Source organism: Bos indicus, chromosome 5 (assembly GCF_029378745.1).
Source record: "Bos indicus isolate NIAB-ARS_2022 breed Sahiwal x Tharparkar chromosome 5, NIAB-ARS_B.indTharparkar_mat_pri_1.0, whole genome shotgun sequence".
NCBI lineage: Eukaryota > Metazoa > Chordata > Mammalia > Artiodactyla > Bovidae > Bos > Bos indicus.
The window spans coordinates 57,755,753-57,780,694 of NC_091764.1; the positions used below are offsets into that span (position 1 = coordinate 57,755,753).

Here is a 24,942-nt window from a genome sequence, read left to right on the forward strand (position 1 = left end):
TGGTTCCTGAGAGTATAGATGAAGGGGTTCTGAAGAGGGGCAATAACTGCATTGATTAGAGACACTCCTTTATTGAGATCAACCCCTTTGCCTGGAGAAGGCTTTATAGTAGCACATGGTGACCACAATGATGTGGGAGGAACAGGTGGAGAAAGCCTTTTTCCTCTCCTGGACAGAGGGGATCCGGATAATTGTCCGGATAATCTGGACATAGGACATGGAGATCAGCACCAGTGTGCTAAGCAGTGCCACCAAGGCCGGGGTAAAATCCACCATCTGCAGCACCTTTGGCCCACTGCAGACCACCTCCATTAGAGGTGTATAGTCACAGAAGAAGTGGTTGATGTGGGTATCACAGAATGGAAGCTGACTGGTGAAGACGAGAGGAATGATGATGAGGGAGAATCCAGCCAACCAGCAGGTGAGGATAAGCCGCGTGTAGACTCTGCTGCTCATGAGGACGGGGTAGCAGAGCGGCCGGCAGATGGCGATGTACCGGTCATAGGCCATGGCTGTGAGGAGGAACTCCGTGGCCCCCAGGAAGATGTGGAAAAAGTCCTGGGCGATTCAGCCAGCAAAGCTAATGGTCTTAGTTCCCGTGGCAATGTTGAGCAGCATCTTGGGCACGATGACAGTCTGGAACCAAATTTCCAAGCAGGACAGATTCCGGAGGAAGAAATACATAGGGGTCTGCAGGCGGGTGTCCAGCAAGGTCAGGCTGATGATGGCCAGGTTTCCAGACACGGTCATGAGGTAGGCAAGCAGCAGGAGCAGGAAAACTGCCACCTGAAGCCTTTGGTGTCTGCAGGCCTTGGAGGAAGAACTCAGTCACCAAGGTCTGATTGGCCATTGTAGATTTCATGTCCTTGCCAGAAACATGCAAGCCCGGGCAGATAGAGACATCAGACATTAGCAATCCAGGGCCGATAGAGACATCAGACATTAGCAATCTTGGGCAGATAGAAGCATCAGATAGGCCTCCCAATGGATTGAGGGAAGTAGAGCAGAAGCTTCTAGAGGCCCTTCCCTAGCCAAAAATGTCACCTTCTTTAGAATCCTGAAAGAATTATTGTATGTCAGTGATTGTCCTCTCTCACTCCCATCTTCCCTCCCTCTTTTCTTTCATTTCTTCCTTTTATTTCATCTGAGAAAGTCTATACAGAATCCTCTGCTAAGAACAGAAGAACTAAAATGGGTTTAATCCCACTGACCACAGCTTCCTCTGTCCATCACCTCATCTGGCTACAAAACAACTTGCAGAGTGATGCTGCATCACTTGCTATTTTCACACCTCTTGCTAGTTCTTCTTCTGGCTGACTCTATAGGTAGGGGGACCATACAGGTGAGGGCATTCTGGGAAACACAGTCCTCAATTTAATGAAGATGATATACTAGTGAAACTGTGTACAAGCCTCTGTGTCCTTGTCTTCTGAAGTAAAATGCTGACTCAAGAGTTAATGATTGGGAAATGTGAAGATGTAGAAACAAAGAGTAGCTATTAGTCTGGGGAACTGGTAACAATTTAGACAATAATTCTGCCACATAGCTGAGTTTCCAAACTCACAGTTCCTTGAAAGGTATAGATAAAGGCCTGACACACTTTCCTGTTATTTTTACAGGAAGCAGACTCCATCCAGGTGAAAACTGCTGACAAGCATAGACCCTAGACTGGCTGAAATTAGAAGGTTGATGATATGTAGAACTGCAGCTTGATGCTGGCCAATCCCAGAACTGTCCATGAGCTGATCACACCCTACTCCTCACTACCTTCTCCAGGGTGAGTCACACAGTCTTGAGGGCACTAGCCTACTGGCAAAGCAATAAAAGCTACTCTTTTTCTACTTCATCCAAAACTCTGTCTCCATATTTCCATTTGGCATCAGTGAACAGAGGCTAAATTTGGTGAAATAGTTAATCATAGCATGTCCATGCAAGAAACTCATTAAGTATTCTTTGTAAAGTAGGAATAGTAACAGGATATTTGTGATGATGATATGACATAATGCTTGTAAAGATTTTAACAGTGATTGCCACATGGTGAATATTCAAAAAGCAATTATTATTATATTTATATATTAAATAGATAAGCAAATAAGCAAAACAAGAATTCTTTGCTGTTCTCCCAGGCCTCTTTAGAATTGCACACACCTATTCATCCTTTAAATCTAGCTTAAGATTTATTTTTTTAAACAAGTTTTATTTATTTTTGTCCACACTGTGCTGAATGTGTATGTGGGATTCTAGTTCCTGGATCAAGGATGGAACTCATGTCCACCACCGTGGAACCTCAGAGTTCTAACCACTGGACCACTGGGGAAGTCCCCTTAAGACCTCTTATTTGAAGCCTTCCCTGTAAGCCCTAGGCTGAATTCACTGCTTCCTCCCGTTTCCCATAATTTATGGTCTTTGCCTGGTATGGTGCTTACCAGATGGCATGTGGTGAAGAATCCTCCGGCCACTGCAGGAGACCCAGGAGATGTGGGTTTGATCCCTGGGTCACGAAGATCCCCTGGAGGAGGAAATGGCAACCCATTCCAGTATTCTTGCCTGGAAAATCCCATGGACAGGGGAGCCTGGCAGGCTGAAGTCCATGGGGTTGCAAAGAGTTGAACATGACTTAGTGACTGAGCACTTGCCTGGTATATTTCCATAGGGTCTGTTATAAAGGATAGAGCCTGTCTTCCTTGCAAGACCACAAACACCTGAGCTCAGGGACCTTTTTGTTCATCTGTGTATCTCATCACTTACCTTCCCTCTTTACTCAGTATAGATATGAATCGTCTCAGGTCTGTATTGGCCAAAAAAACCTCCTACTTCCTCACCTATGTAGCATGCAGTTTTGTAATATGAGGCCATTTTCATTTATATTCAGTCTTTATTAAAAATTGCTTGACATTGCATCTGGACATTAAAGATGGGGAATGTCTTCTTTGTTTTTCATCAGACCACTTTCTTCTCTCACCCAGGTTTATTGAGGTACAATTGACAAACAAAATTGTAAGGTATTTAGACAGATTGCCTGATAGCTCAGTTGGTAAATAATCTGCCTGCAACACAGGAGACCCTGATTCTATTCCTGGGTTGGGACGATCCCCTGGAGAAGGGATAGGCTACCCACTCCAGTATTCTTGGGCGTCCCTTGTGGCTCAGCCAGTAAAGAATCTGCCTGTAATATGGGAGACCTGGGTTTGATCCCTGGGTTGGCAAGATCCCTTGGAGAAGGGAATGGATACCCACTCCAGTATTTTGCCTGGAGAATTCCATGGACTGTATAGTCCATAGGGTTGCAAATAGTCAGACATGACTGAACAATTTTCAGTTTCACTCTAAAGTGTCCAAGGTGATGATTTGATACATGTATGTTTTGTGAAAGGATTCCCCCTATCCAATTTATTAGCACACCCTCTATTTCACATATTAATACTTTTTTTCCCTTTGTGAGGACGTGTAAGTTCTATTCTTTTAAAATTTTGATTATATACTACAGTATTATCAACTATAGTCACCATGTTATACATTAAATACTCAGACCATATTCATCTTACAATTAAATCTCTTATCAGCTTATTCCTAACTCTTCTACTTTCCACCAGCAATCAGCAATCTGTTTCTGTGAGTTGGACTTTTTATTTAGGTTCCTCAGAAGTATTTGTATAAGTATTCCATATAGTATTTGTCTTTGTCTGGCTTATTTCACTTAGCATAATATCCTCCAAATTAATCTATGTTACTGCAAATGGCAGAATATCCTTCTTTTCTGAAAATTTAGTATGCATAAAATAAAGTATATATGGACCACATTTTCTTTATCCGCTCATCTGTTGATGGACGCTTAGGTGCCTTGGCTATTGTTAATAATCCTGCTATGAACATGAGAGTGCAGGTATCTCTTAGAGGTAGTGATTTTGTTTCCTTTGGCTATATGCCCTTAAATGGGATTGCTGGCTCATATGCTAGCTCTATTTTTAATTTATTGAGGAATCTCTATACTGTTTTTCATAGTGGCTGTACCACTTACATCGCCACTAACAATGTACCAGGGTTCTCTTTTCTCCACATCCTTGCCAACACTTGTTCCCTCTTGTCTTTTTGATAATGGACATTCTGAAAAATATAAGATGATCTCTCATTGAAGTTTTAATTAACATTTCCTTAAGGTTTAGTGCTGTTGGCATCTTTTCATGTACTTGTTGGTCATTTGTATATATTCTTTGGAAAAATGTCTGTTCAGGTGCTCAGACCCCTTTCTCACACTGATCTCTGGTGTTTGCCATGTGATAGGTATATCTATAGATTGCTGGGATGGGACTGACAAGAAATAAAATACTATGAGGTTTGTTGCACCCATTTTTTGATAAAGAAGGTAAATTGCACAGAAATTAACTATTCGCCTAGGGCCATGAGGAGAATCTGAAAACAATGTGGAAGCCACTTGAATGTTGCCTCACCAGGATCAGATCTATGATGCTCTCAGGTTTGTTATTTTGTTGTGTAGAAAAGAGATTTTCCCCTGAAGAAATCTATGAAGTTCTGTGAATTATTTTCTCTCATCCCTTTTAGTTTGAGATCAATGACTCAGGAAGTCCATGATCTCTGTCACTGGTCTCTAAATGTGGGGAACATTCACATCAGGGGGTGAGCCATAGGATTTACTGGGGTATGTGATGGAGATATGTCAGTCTTCTAGTTATACCTTATTTCGTGAAATCTAAGATACAATCAAATGTTCCATACAGCATTGTTTTATGTGCCTTTAAGGAAGAAAAGATGCCACCGACTAGACTATGACACTATGCTAAATTACTATTGATCGTAAGACGTTTCTCAGTTTCAGAGATGTTAAAATGTGTGTTTTGAAGTTGATGAAGTATTTTATTTATTTTTAGCTCTTTAAAAACATTTGGTTTTTTAATTGCTATAAAGCATAATCTATATGCTTATACAGAAGTACATATAAATAGTTTTAAAATAAATTAATACACACATATATTGGAACTATATCCTCAACTTCCTTTCAAAATATTTACAGACTTGATGTATGATTTAAAAAGTTTGGAGAGCTACTGCCAAAGAGAACTGCTGCCTATCTATTCCCCCCATTTCTTTGCTTCCACTCCCCACCAGGCAGTCTGTGTTTGCAAATAGGTCTATTTTCTTTGGGGGAGGATAAACATACTTTTGGCTTCCCTGGTGGCTCAGACAGTAAAAAATCCACCTGTAATACAGGAGACCTGCGTTCTATCTCTGGGTTGGGAAGATCCCCTGGAGAAGGCAATGGCTAACTTCTCCAGTATTCGTACCTGGAGAATTCCTTGGACAGATGAGCCTGGTGGACTACATACAGTCCATGGGGTCGCAAAGAATTGGACATGACTGAGCAACTAACACACACACACACACACACACATACACACACAAAAAACTATCCTTTAGCCTCATTAAGAAAGATTTCTGAGTCTGTTATTTTCTCAGAATGAGCCCAAAGGAATTCCCAAGGGCAGTAGAGAATTTGCCCAGTGATTCAGAAGCCCTGGTCTTGGGTCATTTCTGGGGCCTGGCAAAGGAAGCTGCGACCTGCAACTCCCTCTTTTTCAGTACAATCATTGACTTGTTATCTGGGAAGTGGCCTCAGGAACTCGCTAGTCCAGGGACAACACAAGCACCTCAGGTGATGATCCTTCAAAAAGAAAGCAGGAAGTGAACGGACCTGAATGTCCTATGTTTCATGAAGAGTTCAGCCTTGCAGCAAAATGTGGAGGCAACACTGTAGAAATAATCACAGGACTAAGTTTTCATAAAAATTTATTTTCTTGACTCATCTCCATTTCTACCTGGCCTTCTCCAACATATCTGCCCTTTCAGCTGTAACAATTCTGAAACATAGCTATCCAAGGACAAATTTCTGTTGATTAGTCAACATCCAAACCATGTATCAGAAGGGTCAGAGAGAGTCTGTGATGGGGCTGGAAGCTTCCCCTTGTGCCATGGCACATGGTTTCCCCCCTGGAACCTAAGGTTCTGAAGTTTTGGGTCATGCAGGAGGCTTCTGAATGGGTCCGACTCAATCAAAATGGGACATTTGCTTTATAGACTCTATTATTGTGGACCCAGAGGATCAATTACGGGAAACAACAAATGGTGCTCAGGGGAATCTGTGCTCAGAACCTACTAATGAGCTTTGGGTGTGGTTGTTTTGGCCACAGTTGTAAGCAGGACAATTTGTGAAAATTCCCCAGAGAAAGGGACGTTTACCTAAAGCTTCACCTAAAAGAATATGTGCACCTGTCATTTGTTAACAATGTATCAGTAGTTGGTAACAAGTGTTGATAAATATTTTTGAGAACTGATGAATATGTTGCAGAGTTCCAAAGAATAGCAAGGAGAGATAAGAAAGCCTTACTCAGCCATCAATACAAAGAAATAGAGGAAAACAATAGAATGAGAAGGACTAGAGATCTCTTCAAGAAAATTAAGAGATACCAAGGGAACATTTCATGCAGAGATGGGCTCAATAAAGGACAGAAATGGTAGAGGCCTAACAGAAGCAGAAGATATTAAGAAGAGGTGTCAGGAATAGACAGAAGAAGTGTACAAAAAAGATCGTCATGACCAAGATAATCACCTTGGTATGATCACTGACCTAGAGCAAGACATCCTGGAATGTGAAGTCAGCTGGGCCTAAGCATCACTATGAACAAAGCTAGTGGAGGTGATGGAATTCCAGTTGAACTATTTCAAATCCTGGAAGATGATGGTATAAAAGTGCTGCACTCAATATGCCAGCACATTTGGAAAACTCAGCAGTGGCCACAGGACTGGAAAAGGTCAGTTTTCATTCCAATCCCAAAGAAAGGCAATGCCAAAGAATGCTCTAACTACCACACAATTGCAGTCATCTCACACGCTAGTAAAGTAATGTTCAAAATTCTCCAAGCCAGGCTTCAGCAGTACGTGAACCGTGAACTTCCAGATGTTCAAGCTCGTTTTAGAAAAGGCAGAGGAACCAGAGATCAAATTGCGAACATTTTCTGTATCATCGAAAAAGCAAGGGAATTCCAGAAAAACATCTATTTCTGCTTTATTGACTATGTCAGGGCCTTTGACTGTGTGGATCACAATAAACTGTGGAAAATTGTGAAAGATGGGAATGCCAGACCACCTGACCTGCCTCTTGAGAAACCTGTATGCAGATCAGGAAGCAACAGTTAGAACTGGGCATGGAACAACAGACTCGTTTCAAATAGGAAAAGGAGTATGTCACGGCTGTATACTGTCACCCTGCTAGGCATCTGGTCCCATCACTTCATGGGAAATAGATGGGGAAACCGTGGAAACAGTGTCAGACTTTATTTTTTTGGGGGCTCCAAAATCACTGCAGATGGTGACTGCAGCCATGAAATTAAAAGACGCTTACTCCTTGGAAGGAAAGTTATGACCAACCTAGATAAAATATTCAAAAGCAGAGACATTACTTTGCCAACAAAGGTCCATCTAGTCAAGGCTATGGTTTTTGCAGTGGTCATGTATGGATGTGAGAGTTGGAATGTGAAGAAATTTGAGCACTGAAGAATTGATGCCTTTGAACTGTGGTGTTGGAGAAGACTCTTGAGAGTCCCTTGGACTGCAAGGAGATCCAACCAGTCCATTCTGAAGGAGATCAGCCCTGGGATTTCTTTGGAAGGAATGATGCTAAAGCTGAAACTCCAATACTTTGGCCACTTCATGCGAAGAAATGACTCATTGGAAAAGATTCTGATGCTGGGAGGGATTGGGGGCAGGAAGAGAAGGGGATGATAGAGAATGAGATGGCTGGATGGCATCACTGACTCAAGGGACGTGAGTCTGAGTGAACTCCGGGAGTTGGTGATGGACAGGGAGGCCTGGTGTGCTGCGATTCATGGGGTCGCAAAGTGTTGGACACGACTGAGCTGAACTGAGAGTATATCATGAGAAATGCTGGGCTGGAAGAAGCACAAGCTGGAATGGATTGCCGGGAGAAATATCAATAACCTCAGATATGCAGATGACACCACCCTTATGGCAGAAAGTGAAGAAGAACTAAAGAGCCTCTTGATGAAAGTGAAAGAGGAGAGTGAAAAAGTTGGCTTAAAGCTCAAAATTCAGACAACTAAGATCATGGCATCCGGTCCCATCACTTCATGGCAAATAGATGGAGAAACAGTGGAAACAGTGGCTGACTTTATTTTTCTGGGCTCCAAAATCACTGCAGATGGTGATTGCAGCCATGAAATTAAAAGACACTTACTCCTTGGAAGGAAAGTTATGACCAACCTAGATAGCATATTCAAAAGCAGAGACATTACTTTGCCAACAAAGGTCTGTCTAGTCAAGGCTATGGTTTTTCTGGTGGTCATGTATGGATGTGAGAGCATGACGGATTCAAGTCAGTGTATGGCAAAACCAATACAATATTGTAAAGTAAAATAAATAAATTAATTAAATAAAAAAAAAAGAAAGCTAAGCGCCAAAGAATTGATGCTTTTTAACTGTGGTGTTGGAGAAGACTCTTCAAAGTCCCTTGGACTGCAAGGAGATCCAGCCAGTCCATCCTAAAGGAAATCAGTCCTGAGTGTTCATTAGTAGTACTGATGTTGAAGCTGAAACTCCAATACTTTAGCCACCTGATGTGAAGGGCTGACACATTTGAAAAGACCCTGATGCTGGGAAAGATTGAGGGCAGGAGGAGAAGGGGACAACAGAGGATGAGATGGTTGGATGTCATCACCAACTCAATGGACGTGAGTTTGGGTAGACTCCGGGAGTTGGTGATGGACAGGGAAGCCTGGCGTGCTGCAGTTCATGGGGTTGCAGAGAGTCAGACACGACTGAGCGACTGAACTGAACTGAACTGATGAGTATGTTGGAAGGAACTGAAGGCAACTTTGTCATTCTTACAGACTTGTCTGGTCCGTTCATGAGATCTATATACATTGAGTTAGTTCATCAGTTTTTAAATCATTTTAAAATGTGTTATTTATTTGTATTTGGCTGTGCTGCGTCTTTGGTCTGTGGTAGTTTTCCTCTAGTTGTGGTAGGTGGGGGCTACTCTTTAGTTGTAATGTGCATGTAAGTAATATGCTCACTCTAGAGTGTGGGCTCAGTAACTGTGGCTCATGTGCTTAGTTGCCCTGAGGTATGTGGGATCTTCCTGGACCAGGGTTAAACCCAATGTTCCCTGCATTGGCAGGCGATGGTGGTTCTTAAACATTGGAGCACCATGGAAGTTTTAAATTGGCTTTAAATCCTACTATAATACTAAAATATTTTATTCAGATGTGGCAGTTCAATATGTCAGCAAATTTAGAAAACTCAGCAGTGGCCACAGGACTGGAAAAGGTGAGTTGTCATTTCAATCACAAAGAAGGACAATGCCAAAGAATGTTCAAACTACTGCACATTTATGCTCATTTCACATGCTAGCAAGGCAATGCTCACAATTCTTCAAGCTAGGCTTCAGAAGTATGTGAACTGAGAAGCTTCAAATGTACAAACTAGATTTAGAAAAGGCAGAGGAACCAGAGATCAAATTGCCAACATCTGATGGATCATAGAGAAAGCAAGGGAATTCTAGAAAAATATCTACCTCTGCCTCATTTACTATGCTAAAGCCTTTGACTGTGTGGATCACAACAAATGGTGGAGAATTCTTAAAGAGATGGGAGTACCAGACCACCTTATCTGTCTCTTAAGAAACCTGTATGCAGGTCAAGAAGCAACAGTTAGAGCTGGACACGGAAAAACTGACTGGCTCAAAATTGTGAAATGTGTAAGTATGTCAAGACTGTATAGTATCACCGTGCTTATTTAACTTGTGCTTCCCTGGTGGCTCAGATGGTAAAGAATCTGCCTGTAATGTGGGAGACCTGGATTTGATCCCTGGGTTGGTAAGATTCCCTGGAGAAGGGAAGAGCTATCCACTCCAGTATTCTTGCCTGGAGAATTCCATGGACAGAGGAGCCTGGCAGGATGCAGTCCATGGGGTCCCAAAGAGTTGGACATGACTCTTCACTTTGTTTAACTTATATGCAGAGTGAAAGTGAAAGTTGCTCAGTCATGTCCAACTCTTTGTGACCCCATGGATTATACAGTCCATGGAATTCTCCAGGCCAAATACCAGAGTGGGTAGCCTTTCCCTTCTCCAAGGGATCTTCTCAACCCAGGGATCGAACCCAGGTCTCCTGCATTGCAGGCAGATTCTTTATCAGCTGAGCCACAAGAAATCATGTGAAATGCCAGGCTGGTAAATCATAAACTGGAATCAAGATTGCTGGGAGAAATATCAACAACTTTGGATATGCAGATGATACCACTCTAACGGCAGAAAGTGAAGAGGAACTAAAGAGCTTCTTGATGAATGTGGAAAGAGGAGAGTGAAAAAGCTGGCTTCAAATTCAACATTCAAGAAACTAAGATCATGGCACCTGGCCCCATCACTTCATGGAAAATAGATGGGGAAAAAGTGGAAATAGTGATAGCTTCAAACTTGGGCTCCAAAATCACTGAGGATGGTAATGGCAGCCATGAAATTAAAAGACACTTGCTCCTTGAAAGGAAAGCCATGACCAACCTAGACAGTGTATTAAAAAGCAGAGACATTACTTTGTTGCCAAAGTCCATGTACTCAAAGCTATGGTTTTTCCAGTAGTCTTGTAAGAATGTGTGAGTTGGACCATAAAGAAGCCTGAGTGCTGAAGAATTGATGCTTTCAAACTGTGGTGCTGGAGAAGGCTCTCGAGAATCTCTTGAACTGCAAGGAGGTCAAACCAGTCAATCTTAAAGGAAATCAACCCAAATATTTATTGGAAGAACTGATGCTGAAGCTGAAGCTCCAATACTTTGGCCACCTGATGGGAAGAGCCGACTCATTGGAAAAGACCCTGATTGAAAGACAAAAGGAGAAGGCGGTGGATGAGGATGAGGATGAGATTGTTTAGATAGCATCACTGAATCAGTGGACCTGAATTTGAGCAAACTCCGGGAGATGGTGGAGGACAGAGGAGCCTGGCATGCTGCAGTCCATGGGGTCACAAGGAGTTGGACATGACTTAGCGACTGAACAACAACTAAAATATTTTATTGAGATGTGGCAGTTCAGATGGGTACCCCTGCATGATGTGATTGTGGTATGTTGTTAATACAGAATCAGAAACCTCAGAGTCTAGTTCTAGTTCAAGTCTCAGTTGTGGCATGTGAGAAGTAGTTCCCTGACCAGAAATTGAACCCAAGCCCCCTGCTTTGGGAGTGTGGAGTCTTAGCCCATGGGCCACCAGAGAAGTCCCCTGAGATACTGCTTTAATAAGAAGAGGGTTGAAGAAGTTATCCTTGAGAAGAACTTCATAAATATTATTCAGATTCCGTTTTAAGTTTGAGGTCTTTACATTCACTAAAGACTCACAATCTTTCTGGCCACATTTTTGAAGGCTTGTTTTACTTGTTCATTCCTCAGAGTATAAATGAATGGGTTCAATAAAGGGGCGATTGAGGTATTGAGCACAGCGACTCCCTTATTGAAGGCAACCCCTTCTTTTGCTGAGGGTTTTATGTACATGAAGATGCAGCTACCATAAGAGAGGGAGATGACAATCATGTGGGATGAGCATGTGGAAAAGGCTTTCTTCCTTTGCTGAACAGAGGGGATCTCCAGAACAGTCTGGATGATGTTTGTGTAGGAGAGAATCACCAGCATCAGGGTGAGCACCAATGTCACAACTGCTAAGATGAAGTCAACCAGCTCCAGGAGTCTTGTGTCTGAGCAAGATATTTCTATGAGGGGTCCATAGTCACAATAATAATGATTCAGCATGTTGGAGGCACAGAAGTCCAGTTGACTGGTCAGGATGATTGGGGATAAAATGACGAGAAATCCACCTAGCCAGGACCAGAGGATCAGCTGGATGCAGACTCTGCTGTTCATGATGGTCATGTAATGTAGGGGTTTGCATATGGCCACATAGCGGTCATAGGACATGGCAGCCAGAAGGTAAAACTCTGTGGCCCCTAGGAATATGGCAAAGAAGTACTGAGTGAAGCAGCCAGCAAAGCTGATGCTCTTGTTTCCAGTTGATATGCTGAACAGTAGCCTAGGAGTAAATGTGGTTGTAAAGGAAATTTCTAAGAAGGAGAAGTTCCAGAGGAAGAAATACATGGGCGTGTGGAGGTGGGAGTCCAGTAGTGTGAGGGTGATGATCGTCAGGTTTCCAATAATGCTGAATACGTAGGTGAGGAAGAGAAGTATGAAGATTACAGACTGAAGCTCTGGGATGTCTGTTAGTCCCAGCAGAATGAATTCTGTTATATAGGTTTGGTTTTTCATTGCTACCCTTTGCTGCCTACAAAGGAAAGAAATCAGTGATGAGAATGGAAGAGGAGCTCAGAAACCTTTGGGAGAGCCTAAGCGTTTCTTGTTGAATTGGTTCAAATGCCTTTTTTTTTCTGTCATTTTGACTTAAATGAATTTTTCTATTGGACAGAAGTTGACTCTTCACAAGAATTCCTGTTTTTAAAAAATCAATTTATTGGTTTTTGTTTTGTTTTGTTTTACTTTGCTGTTGAGTTGTGTGAGTTCCTTATGATTTATTAAGCCTTTATCAGGTGCATGGTTTCCAAATATTATCTACCATTCTGGTTGGTTGCCTTTCATTTCATTCATGGTTTCTTGAATGAAAGCTGGGGATAAGCTTTTAATTTTAACTAATTTATTAACTGATTAATTAATTAATTGTAGTTCCCTAATGAAGGATGGAACCCTTGCCCCCTGCAGTAGAAGTGCAGAGTCTTAACCACTGGACTGCCAGGGAAGTCCCAAGGATTATTTTCTTAAATTTCCATGTATGAGGGTTTTCTCCATGGTCCTTTTCAACATGTCATGTACTTCCCTAGCTTACCTTCTAAACCAATGCCTAAGTTATCATTTTCTATATGTCCTATTTTATTTTCATTTTCAATGTTAACTTTACTTTTGATCTTTCTTTATTTCTGCTAATTTGGCAGTGAAATTTCACTTCCATAATGCTCTTGGTCTCAGTGAGAGAAGAAATGCTAACTTGTTAGCTATAGTTGAGGAGTCTTTAGAATAGAATCAGCAATGCCATTATAACTATGGTAACGAAAGATGCCCCAACTTTTCTTTGATGTTTTAGATTTGTGGACCATTGTAACTAATGTCACCAGTCTCACAATCTTTGCTGCTTGTGTCAGCTTTCCCTCAGGTCCTAGTTATCCTGTCTTAGGTGGCTTTAGCAGAGAAGCAGATGGTATCTCTCCAATCAGATACCTGCTGTCATTTTCTTCCATATCCATGTTTATTAATAAGCATGTAATTTTACTCTGGCTAGAAAAATATAACTGAAATAAAAAATTGTGAACCTTATTGAGAAATTTGATTTTTTTCTTCTAGTATCTTTATTTTTTTAAATTTCTGCCTTTAACTAGTGGTTTCTCCCTAATTTTTCCTCCTTTCTTCAGACACTAATGATGTCTCTCTTACTTTGGACTTCTTTCTCCCAAACACACATACAGGTGGTTAGCCTGCTTTAGTTTCCACATGAGTGAAATGGTACTGTCTTACACCTGTCTCATGTTACCCCTCAAGTGGATATTTGTAGGCCTGAATTCTTATTTCATTTTCATCTCCATATCATTAGCTTTAACATATTTCTTTTAGATATTCTCCCCTCTAACTAAACTTAATATGTTAAAATTATATCAGCATATTTCTATCTTGTGATTAAAACTTCTTTAAATTTCCAAGCTCTTTGATAGATTTTTTTGGTTTGGTGTTTTAAGATATTTACTTTAGAAATAAGTGTTGGTTCTCTTGCCTTTCCTCTGCTCTTAAGGAACTTACATTCAGTGTTTGGAGAGATGTAATGCACACATGAAATAGATAATGGTTGGGACTTCTCTGGTGGTCCAGGGGTTAAGCATCCACCTACCAGTGTGAGGGACACAGGTTTGATCCCTGATCCAGGAGGATTCCACATGCCGTAGGGCGACTAGGCCTGTAGGCCGCAACCACTGAGCTTGTGTGCCCAAGAGCCTGTGCTCTGCAACAAGAGAAGTCATTACAATGAGAAGTCTGTGCACTGCAACTAGAGTAGCCTCTGCTTGCTGAAACTAGAGAAAGCCCATGCATAGCAATGAAGACCCAAAGCAGCCAAAAACAAAAATAAATTAAAAAAATAGAAAATGGTTAATGACTGAATAGAATACATTAATTCCTATCTTAAAAATATTATTTTATACAAAGTGGCAGTTTTATAACTTCATGTTTTCTGTTAGAAGTCAGTTGAGAAAACTGTGTTTATAGACCACTGTTGTTTAGTAGCTAAGTCGTGTCCGACTCTTTGCAACCCCATGAACTGTAGCCTGCCAGGTGCCTCTGTCCACGGGATTTCCCAGGCAGGGATACTGGAGTGGGCTGCCACTTCCTTCCCCAGGATAGACCACTGACCTAAGTTTAATTTTCTGATTATGTAGCCACTCACATTCAAAAGGAAAATTAGTCCTTGCATTGACCCTGGCAATATATGGCTCAAGCAAACAGTTTCTCTGTGTTTCTGTAGCCATAAGGCTACAGAAGTTATAGGCCTCTGTGAGAGCTGGCCTCTTTATTCACTTCCAGCAGATCTCCTGTGCAAATGGGTAGGAAAATCAGTGAGTTAAGTCCAGTTGCTAAGCACGTTATCTGAGTAAGATAATCTGTGCAAAGTGTAATTAGCATTTGTGAGATGTTTTATGGAATTAAAAAAAAATTGTGGTCAAAAACACAAGATAAAATTTACCATCTTAACCATTTTTTTATTTTTTAAAAATATATTTATTTTTTAATTGAAGGATAATTGCTTTACAGAATTTTGTTGCTTTCTGCCAAACATCAACATGAATCAGCCAAAGTGTGGAGTTCGATGTTAAGCATATCCACATTGTTGTGCAACAGATCTCCAGAACATTTTCATCTTGTAAAGCTGAAATGCTATGCCTGTTGAACAACTCTCCCTACTCCTGCTCAACTGCTGCTCCTGGCAGCCACCATTTTACTTTCTATTTTTATGATTTTGACTACTTTAGACATCTCATGTAAGTGGAATCATACACTGTGTATGTATGTATGTATTTTTGTGACTGGTTTATTTCACTTAGTGTAATGTTCTCAAGGTTAATAATCCATGTGACAGGATTTCCTTCCTTTTAAAGATTGAATAATATTCCATTGTATGTATATGTCACATTTTATCTATCCATTCATCTGCTGATGGGTTGCTTCCATTTCTTGATTATTATGAATAAAGCTGCTATAATCATGGGTGTCCAAATATATCTTCAAGATTCTACTTTCATTTCTTTTGGATATATATGCAGAAGATATTTTGCTGGATCATATTATAATTCTATTTTTAGTTTTGTTAGAAATAGCCATACTGCTTTCCATGGGGACCACATTCTATGTGGAAATTTTATATCAAAATGAATATCTGAATGTCTGTGGCACAGGATAAATACAGAGAGCTGTCTGATTCTAAGAATTAACATAAATGATGCATTCTATTTGGGCATTATCCATTCTCTGTTTTATGGGTATATGTCACCTTTCCAAAAACAGATTGTAAGTTCCTTAAGAGCAGAGGAAGAACAGGAGAACCAACACTTATTGAATGATTGTAGTGTTGGTATTAAAGTAGGCTGTTTCATAAATAATATTCTTCTTCTTTTTTGGTATTCTTTTACCCCCCAGTAACACTGGCTAAAGCACACAGCATAATAAATACATAATTGTTAAATAAATGAAAAAAAAGTGCTTTTTCTCTCTATTCCTTATTTTGCTCTTCATTTAGCCTTTTACCTTTGGCAATTTGCTATATAAACTGTAAATTTTTCTTAGCTTTTTAAAATCTAACAACAAATAGGAGCATTTAAGAGTCAGTCTAAGGTAAACTCTCTTGAGCCTATAAATGGACTTTACTGTTTCCTGTCTCTCTTTCACTGATGCAAGTCAAGGAGTCATGTGTGTTATCTGGTCTTTGCTCTAAGAGCTGAGAGCCCAGCCTTTATCAGCAAGGTTGTATTTTGAAATTTTCCTTGTTCACACTTGGTGCTTTTCTACCACAAAATAATAAAAATCTATATTTCTCTTATTTGTTATTGTGGGTGAGGGGAATATAATAATTTTAAAATGTATATAAGGACTTCCCAGGTGACATAGTGGTAAAGAATCCACCTGCCAATGCAGGAGACACAGAGGCACTCTGTTTCAATCCCTGGGTTGGGAAGATCCCCTGGAGTAGAAAATGGCAACCCACTCCAGTATTCTTGTCTGGGAGATACCATGGACAGAGAAGCCTGGGGGCTACAGTCCATGGGGTCACAGAGTCAGACCTGACTTAGTGACAACAACAAATGTATATGTAGTTCGTTTGGACTCTCTCTCTTGCTTAGTTTTCATAATATTGAGTTGTCAGCGACGGAAAGGCAAATCTCAGACACCAAATAACTTCAGGAGGGGCTTTCAGGAACTAATTAAATTCTTACCATCAACACTTGGTGGTGGTGGTTTAGTCACTAAGTCATGTCTGACTCCTGTGACTGCATGTACTGTAATTCACCAGGCTCCTCTGACAACTGACACTAAGGGAGTGGTGTTCCTTTGCACTCAGACTCTTCCATCGTACGCCCTCTAAGCCTCCTAGATGGGCTGAGTCACTTCATTTGGAATACGGGTATAGCTTTAACACAGAACCAGGAAAGGGACTACCAGATTATTTGGTCATAATATACTTTTACAAAAGCTCAGCATTTGTCCTAAGAAAGAAGCCTCAAATTTCTAGAATCCTTTAGGCATCTTCCTGTTCTGATCTTTTAAGGTCCCTGAAACAAAGAAATCCTAAGCCCACCTCCCTATATCCCTGGCCTCGGGATCACTAGGGAGCCATCTCTGCCATTGTCCCTAAGAATATCCTAATCACAAGGATGTATGGAACATGGCCACGTCATCCAGTGCCTGAACGTTCAGGCTCTTGAACTTCCTGGTCATTAATTTTTGGTCTTTGGTGAACAAACTGTGTGTTATCATTCAAACCTTTATATTCATATTCCACACAAATTCTATAATAATTCTGCTTCCATAGTTTTACAAAGCTATTCATTACAACCTTGTCTGTAAACATAAAAACTTGGAAACAGTGAAAATTTCCATCAATAGGAAAGTGACTAAGTAATTTTGGTGCCTCCAAACTATAAAATGCATTAAATAAAGAAAATAAATGGCAAAGATTTATGTGAACTCACTTGGAAGGACACATCTGGTATATTGCTATACGACTAAAGGAAGCTGTTGAATAATTGTGTATTATATTATTCCATTTGGTCTAAAAAATATATATCTTCTGCTCTAAAATTATATTTTTATGTGCATGGTCATACAGATCTGGAAAAATTGCTATCAGTATTATTTTTATGGAGTTAGATGAAGAAGTGGGGACATAAGGGGAGCTGTGTCTTTTTATTTTATACTTATCTACATTATATGAATGCAACAAAGCAAGCATAAGTTGCTTTTTAATGAAAAAAAATCACAGTAATATGATTTCATGCTCTATAGTCACAAACAAGGAACACGGATATAAGTATAAGCTGAGGATATACTTACACTTGACTTTCAGGGTGGTCCTGTAGGATTTTACCCATACATGTCCATGCGATGAATCACAATTTAGAAGTCAGATGTAGAGGAAAGGTAGAATAAAATTGAACTTGTTTCACTTCCCACAACTACTTATTGACCTAATTATTCACAAAAATTCACACACCTATGGAAATTTCATAGGAAAAATGCTATTTCTTTTCTATATATCAGTTTAGCTGTCATTCACTACTTTTTATTTCCACATTAGTTTAAAATGCACCCTGGCTGGCAAGTAATCCTTTGAGATGTGATTTATTTAAGTTAAACACATTTATCGTAGTGATAGTAGAAAGCACCCTCCCTTCAAATTCTGATTTCCTCTGTTCTGACCCTTCTGAGCCTGAATAGGTGCTGTCTCTGACTTTATACTAGATAGAAGCATATTTTAAATGTTCTATTCAGGGGAGGCCTCAGAACAATCAGTTGAGGAAAGAAAAGATCCCAGGAGGCCCACATTCACAGCATGCTAATGAACCCTGTTTTTTGAGAACTCTGGAACTGAACTTTTAATAAGGGATTGGGGAAGAAGCCCAAAGAGACCGAGGAACATGTTTTTTGAGCCATTTACCACATGCTGGGCATAATTCTAAACATATCTTCATTACATTATGCATAATGCTAGACAATATACCTTAATAACTTGCTTAATGTTCATAACACCATGTCATATATCTCCTGAGGAGCAAAACGGTATCAGAGCATCTGCCTTCTGTTGCTGTGGTGATCTTACCTTTGTCAAGTAACATGAATCCTGTGGAGGGTTTAGCGTTTTCCCCATTAGTTTCTTTCCCTTCCCTTCAGTCTTCTGTGTCCTGAAAACTATTCTCAGAAGGAAGACTGGAGGCCCTGTGTCCTTCTTCTCTTTCTTCTATAGGGCTTGAAAACCCCTCCTCCACGTATTTACTGACGCTCTCAATTTTTAAACCTTTACACAGATATGATAATTGTCATGTGGCTCCCTAAGGGCTTAAAATTCAAATTTCCTTTATAAAAGGATTTTCAGATTGGATTGGTCAAAGGAATAAGATCAATAATTTGCTTTGGCCAAAATCTGCTATATAATATTAATTTTCCACTTGTGCTCAGTGTGAGGAATGTTTCTCACTGGGGTTGCTCCTTGACAGATGAAAGTTACCTTAGCTACTTGTGGGAGCAACTTCTCCCCCTGTTCCCAGTTTGGCTTTTGATGGAGAGATGGAATGGGTGAGTGTGGCATATATGTATTTCTGAGAATGCTAATGAGATACAGCATAACAGCAAGTAGAGCTCTTTAGGAAAGACAAACATAGGCCTCAGAGAATATCAGAGGGCAATAACCGTAACAGTAGGTATATAAGGAAAAGGCAAGAGAGGTGGAGTAGCAGAACCTTAACGTTAAGATTTGCAGAAGGGATTAACGCAATCTAGCCTAGAACTTCAAGGGAAAGGACATTTATTTGTGGATAATCTGTGATGTCACAGACTAGACAAAGAGATAATTTTATGATAGTTATGATAGACTTTATTTTTCTCCCAGTCCACACCTCCGTTTGAGAGAACTTGGCCAGAGGAGAATGACCTAGGTATAGACATGAGCTAATTACATTCTCCTTTTTGAAATTTGGAGTTAGGTACAGAGACTATGTTGATAAATTATGGGTGATCAAGCTAGAAGGTAATACATATAAATAAATAAATATTACTTCTTAAATTTTTTTTAATTTAAAAATTTTTATTGGCATACAGTTAATTTATACAATGTTGTGTTAGTTTCAGGTGTACAGCAAAGTGAATCAGTTACACATATATTGACTCTTTTTTTGATCCTTTTCCCATATAGGCCATTGCAGAGTATTGAATAGAATTCCCTGTGCTATATAGTAGGTCCTTATTACTTATCTATTTTATATAGAGTAGTGTGTATATATCAATCCCTTCTCTATGTTTATAAGAGACATCATGGGATAACATTATGGTAAATAAAACACATAATTTGGATGGATGAAAATGCTGAACTGGGAAAAGAAATTCATATTCTGAATGAAATTTTATTCTAGTGAAGACAACTGCTGCTCCCCAGTGTAATAGAATAGATCCTGTACAATTATCTGACTAGTGAGTGGTTGATGGCATATGGTGCCATGCCACAGGAGATTAGATGCAGCACAGACAGTGGTCAGATCAGTCTTGGTGAGGAAAGGCTCATGCATAATTCACAGTGTGTGAAGTAATTAGCCTCCAATTAAAATAAATAAATTAATTTTAAAAAAGAAGGAAAAAAAGTCATGTTTATTTAAAGTAGAATTTACATTCAGTAAAACTCCAAAACTTGGCAAATGCAGTCATCATCATAGTCAAAGTGTAGAACAGTTCTTCGATTGCTCCACCCCCAAACCCTGTGCAACAAACTCTTCCCCAATTCTTAAGAATCCACTGATCTGTTTTCTATCAAGGGGGTCAAATTTAGTCATTAAATGGTCTAGTATAGAAAAAATTACAAGCAGAAAACCCCCAATTTTTTTAAAATTTTAGTTTATTTTTAAACTTTACAATATTATATTAGTTTTTGCCAAATATCGAAATGAATCTGCCACAGGTATACCTTGTTCCCCATCCTGAACCCTCCTCCCTCCTCCCTTCCCATACCCTCCCTCTGGGTCGTCCCAGTACAGCATACTTTGAAACATACATTTAGAATATTCTTTTGAATATTCTTTTAGAATGAGATTTGAAAATAACTTTTGTCAATTAAAGCAGCTGACAAGTTGTCTTAAGATAGTTGTAGAAAAGCTAGTGTAGTTACTGGGGCTGGGGCTGGTTGATAGAAAACCCATTTTAAATAATGGAATTGAATTCTTTCTTTTCCCAAACTTTATTTTTTTTTTTATTTTGTATTGGGGTATAGCAGATTGGAATGGAATTCTAAAGAAGTTCTCTAAAAGCAGATATATGTGCTTTTTTGTTTGTTTGTTTTTTTTTTTTCAGCTATGCCATGTGGCTTGCACAATCTTCATTCCCCAAACAGGGATTGAACCCTAGGCTATGGCAGTGAGATTGTCAAGCCCTAACCTCTGGACCATCATGGAATTCCTGAGATAGCTGTTCTTACAGATATCAGTATTTGGTATCTTTTTGAAAGTTCACTCCTGCTACCATCATGAAAGGCACAAAGACAGCAAAACCTCTGTTTTGTATATATCAATTGTCACATGTTCAAATACACCTTATTTCCATGAAAAGCTGCTTTCAAGCACCACAATTCTGTCTTTTAAACATCAGCTCTGAAGTTTTTCAGCATCTTGAACTGAACTGAGTTGCACTCTGGATGAAAAGCTGATCCCTCTTAAAGAGGATAATAGAAGATTCATGTTGTTCAGAAGAGATATGGATGTGGAAAGGAGAAGCTTCTTTAGAGAGGTCAGGAGCCATAGGTGGGATAATATAGGCTTTTGCAAGCTTTCAACTTCCTAAAGAGATTCACCTCCTAAAGGCTTATAATGAAAGCTTGTTGAAAGCTTGGAGAAAGCCGAAATTCAAGGCTACTTAAAATACTTAGAAACACTTAGAGGAGTGGACTTTAGTTAGAGTGGGTGGAAGGTTGTACTACTCAGAAGTTCAGCAAGTGTACTCTGGCATCAGACATATTTAGTATTTAATTCTAACGCAGGCACTCAGCTGTGTGACCCTGCACAACTTATTTCACCTCTTTTCTCTTCCATTCCCTCATTTGTAAAATAGGAATTTCCAGGCAGATCTAAGTCATCCATATGAGGCATGCCTTGCTAATTCATTGCTCTCAGTACATAAATTCTCAAAGGTTGGAGGTTCTTCACTTAAAAAGATTCAGTTCTGGGCTCCCTCATTCATTTGTTCACTCAGCCACCCATCTACTCATCCATTATTCATTTATCCATTCAACAATGAATTACTGAACACCTATCACTGGTTGATATTGTAGATGGAACTGTGATCAAAGATATTAGCTTTGAATTTGCAATCTTACAGACAAGAAGAGAACATAGTTTAATATAACCATTTTTATGATATATACTGTGATATACTGTGTACTGTGAAAGCATAGATACTAGTAGTGAGAAATGATAGGGAACACAACTTGGAGGTTGTTTTTATTTTCGTTTCTCCACTCTTGACATTCCATTTTACAATTCCTAAATTTTTAGCTTTTACCCACCAGTATCCCCAAACAGTCAGACTTCTTCCTGTCCCATCCTCAAATTCTGTGTTTTTGAAGATGGTTATGATCAATAAGAACACCCTAATTGTCATAATGTCTTTCTTCATATTAATTGATTTCTGCAGCATTTCACATTGCCAACTATCTATTTTTCTTGAAACATTCTCTTCCCATGAATTCCACAGATATATTGACTTCTTTTTTTTATTTAAAAATTTTATTTTTGGCTGTGCTGGGTCCTTGTTGCTGCTCAGGCTTTTTCTAGTTGCTGAAAGCGGGGCTACTTTTCATTGTGGTGGCTTTTTCTGTTGCAGAGCACTGGCTCTAGTAAAGTGGGCTCAGTAGTTGCTGTAGATGGGTTTAGTTGCTCAGCGGCATGTGGGATATTCCTGGCCCAGGGGTTGAAACTTTGTCCCCTGCATTGGCAGGTGGATTCTTAACCACTGGACCACCAGAGAACTCCTCTATTGACTTCTTAGCACCTTCTCTGCCTCTTCTGCTCACCCTCTTTTATTCATGACACCCTCAATTTTCACATCAATTTCTATTTCAATAGCTATGGATTGCTAAACCCATAAAAAATAGAAGTAAAAGTGTTAGTCTCTTAGTCATGTACAACTCTTTGTGATCCCATGGACTATAACCTGCCAGGTTCCTCTGTTCATGGAATTCTTCAGGCAAGAATACTGGAGTGGGTAGCTCTTCCCTTCTCCAGGGGATCTTCCTGACCCAGGGAAGATCTTCCTGAACTCCTGTCTCCCACATTGCAGTGAATACTTTACCATCTGAGCGAAAATCTTGTCCCAAATCCAAATGACTTGACATTATGAGCACTTAATTTATTTAAAATGGGATTTAACTTAATTCAAAACTGAAATATATTATTTCCTCAACTCTCTCTTTCTCCTTTTTATTTCACTGAAATGAATGACAACGTTTACTCAATCTTGTAGGACTTAAATTTGGTATTCCTACCAGCAATATTCTTTCTACTCAAGTTTCTTCCTCTTGTTTTTACTTGCTTGACCTATTCCTACTTGTTAAGACTGAGTTCAAAATGGCACTCCCTCTGAAAACATTTATTGACTCACTAATTCAGGTGGAACTGCTTTTTCATTGATAAAGCCTAATCGTTTCTTTATATGAACACTTACAGGTTATAATTTATTTATTTTCCAGTCTTTCTCACTGGCCTGAAGTTTAACTGTATATTGGAAGCCTAGTAATTGGCAGAGAGTTTGGTACATAGTAAGGACTCATCCATTAAGGCTTTAATTCTGAAATTCTTTAAGATTCACGAGCTTATGGACTGTATCCTTGAAGGCTTGTTTTACCTGTTGATTCCTTAGGGTGTAAATGAAGGGGTTCAGCAAAGGTGCAGCTGAGGTACTGAGCAGAGCTCAGTATTGTTGAATGGGTCCACTTCTTTTGCTGTGGGCTTAACATAAATGAAGAAGCAGCTTCCATAAGAGAGAGAAATGACAACCAAGTGGGAAGAACAGGTGGAAAAGGCATTTGTCCTTTGATGGACAGAGGGGAGTTTCAGAATAGTCCTGATAATGGACGTGTAGGAGAGAATGACTAGCACCAGCGTGACCACCAGGGTCACCGACGCCACAAGAAAAGCCACCTTCTGTATGAGGTTTGTGTCTGAACAGGAGAGCTCCCGAAGGGGCTCATAGTCACAGAAATAATGATTCAGCCGATTGGATTCACAGAAGTCCTGCTGACTCATCAGAGTGATTGGTGATATAATAACCATTAGCCCAGCCAGCCAAGAGCAGAGAACAAGTTGGGTGCAGACTTTGCTGCTCATGGTGGTTGTGTAATGCAAGGGTTTGCATACAGCCACATAGCGGTCATAGGACATGGCAGCCAGAAGGTAAAACTCTGTGGCCCCCAGGAATATGGCAAAGAAATACTGAGCAAAGCAGCCAGCAAAGCTGATAATCTTGTTCCCTGTTGTGATGCTGATCAGGACCCTGGGAATGAAGATACTTGTGAAGGGAATTTCTAAGAAGGAGAAGTTTCAGAGAAAGAAATACATGGGGGTCTGAAGATGAGAGTCCAGCAAGGTGAGGATGAGGATTGTCAGATTTCCAATGATGCTGAGTAAATAGGTGAGGAACAGAAAGATGAAAACCATCACCTGGAGTTCAGGGACATCTGTTAGACCTAGCAGGATGAACTCAGTCAACACGGTTTTATTTTTCATTGCTGAAAAAGTTTATCTCAAGGTAGAATAGTGATAGTGATGAAAGGTTATAAAGGAAGAGGAGCTCTGAAATGGACAGATGGAATCTGAAAAAAACAAAAGGAGATGAACTTTTCCTCTGATAATATGACCCAGCCCAGTGGCCCAGCTGAATGGTGTTGGGCCCTTGCCAGTCTCTTTTGCCCTGCATAGAAAAGTTGTCATTATTTTCCCACATGGTACTCTCTCCAGTGCCAATATGAAATAAATACATGCCTCATAGACGATGTTTAAATAGCTTTTGGAATGAGTTATTAAAGGAATGCTTCCAGCAGCTGCCTCCTTCTAGAATAGTTCGTAATTTTCTTTCTTCTATATTCTCTTTTCTTTCTTTCTACTGATTCCATTTATTGCTCTATGTGTTTGTCTAACTTTTCTCAGACTAGCTGTTTTTCTTACTCTCCCCTGCCATTTTTGCTTTTATTTTTCATGTGACTATAGCAGTCTCTCATTTTCCTTCTTGTTCAACTCCCTTGGATTCCCTTGGTGTCAAAAAGTACCCAGCTCCTCACTTCTTTCCAGTGGACCCTCCATGCTTCTCTCCTTGCCTGTCCGCTAGAATTCAAAGTTCTCTATATTAGGATTATGTCATTCTATTCTCTGAACCATTCCATATACTTGTCTGCTGCTGCTGCTGCTAAGTTGCTTCAGTTGTGTCCGACTCTGTGCGACCCCAGAGACGGGAGCCCACCAGGCTCCCCCGTCCCTGGGATTCTCCAGGCAAGAACACTGGAGTGGGTTGCCATTTACTTCTCCAATGTATGAAAGTGAAAAGTGAAAGTGAAGTCACTTAGTCGCGTCCGACCCTCAGCG

The 24,942-nt window shown here is 40.0% G+C and overlaps 1 protein-coding gene and 1 pseudogene across 1 annotated transcript; both read right to left on the reverse strand.

Moving 5' to 3' along the window:
* Positions 1–11,404: 11,404 nt before the first annotated feature.
* On the reverse strand, positions 11,405–12,334 carry LOC109558729 (olfactory receptor 6C4-like). The gene has a single exon (XM_019960060.2). The coding sequence runs from the start codon at positions 12,332–12,334 to the stop codon at positions 11,405–11,407; it is 930 nt and encodes a 309-aa protein (XP_019815619.2).
* A 10,812-nt stretch (positions 12,335–23,146) lies between these two features.
* On the reverse strand, positions 23,147–24,215 carry LOC139183032 (olfactory receptor 2AP1-like; annotated as a pseudogene).
* Between the last annotated feature and the right edge of the window lie 727 nt (positions 24,216–24,942).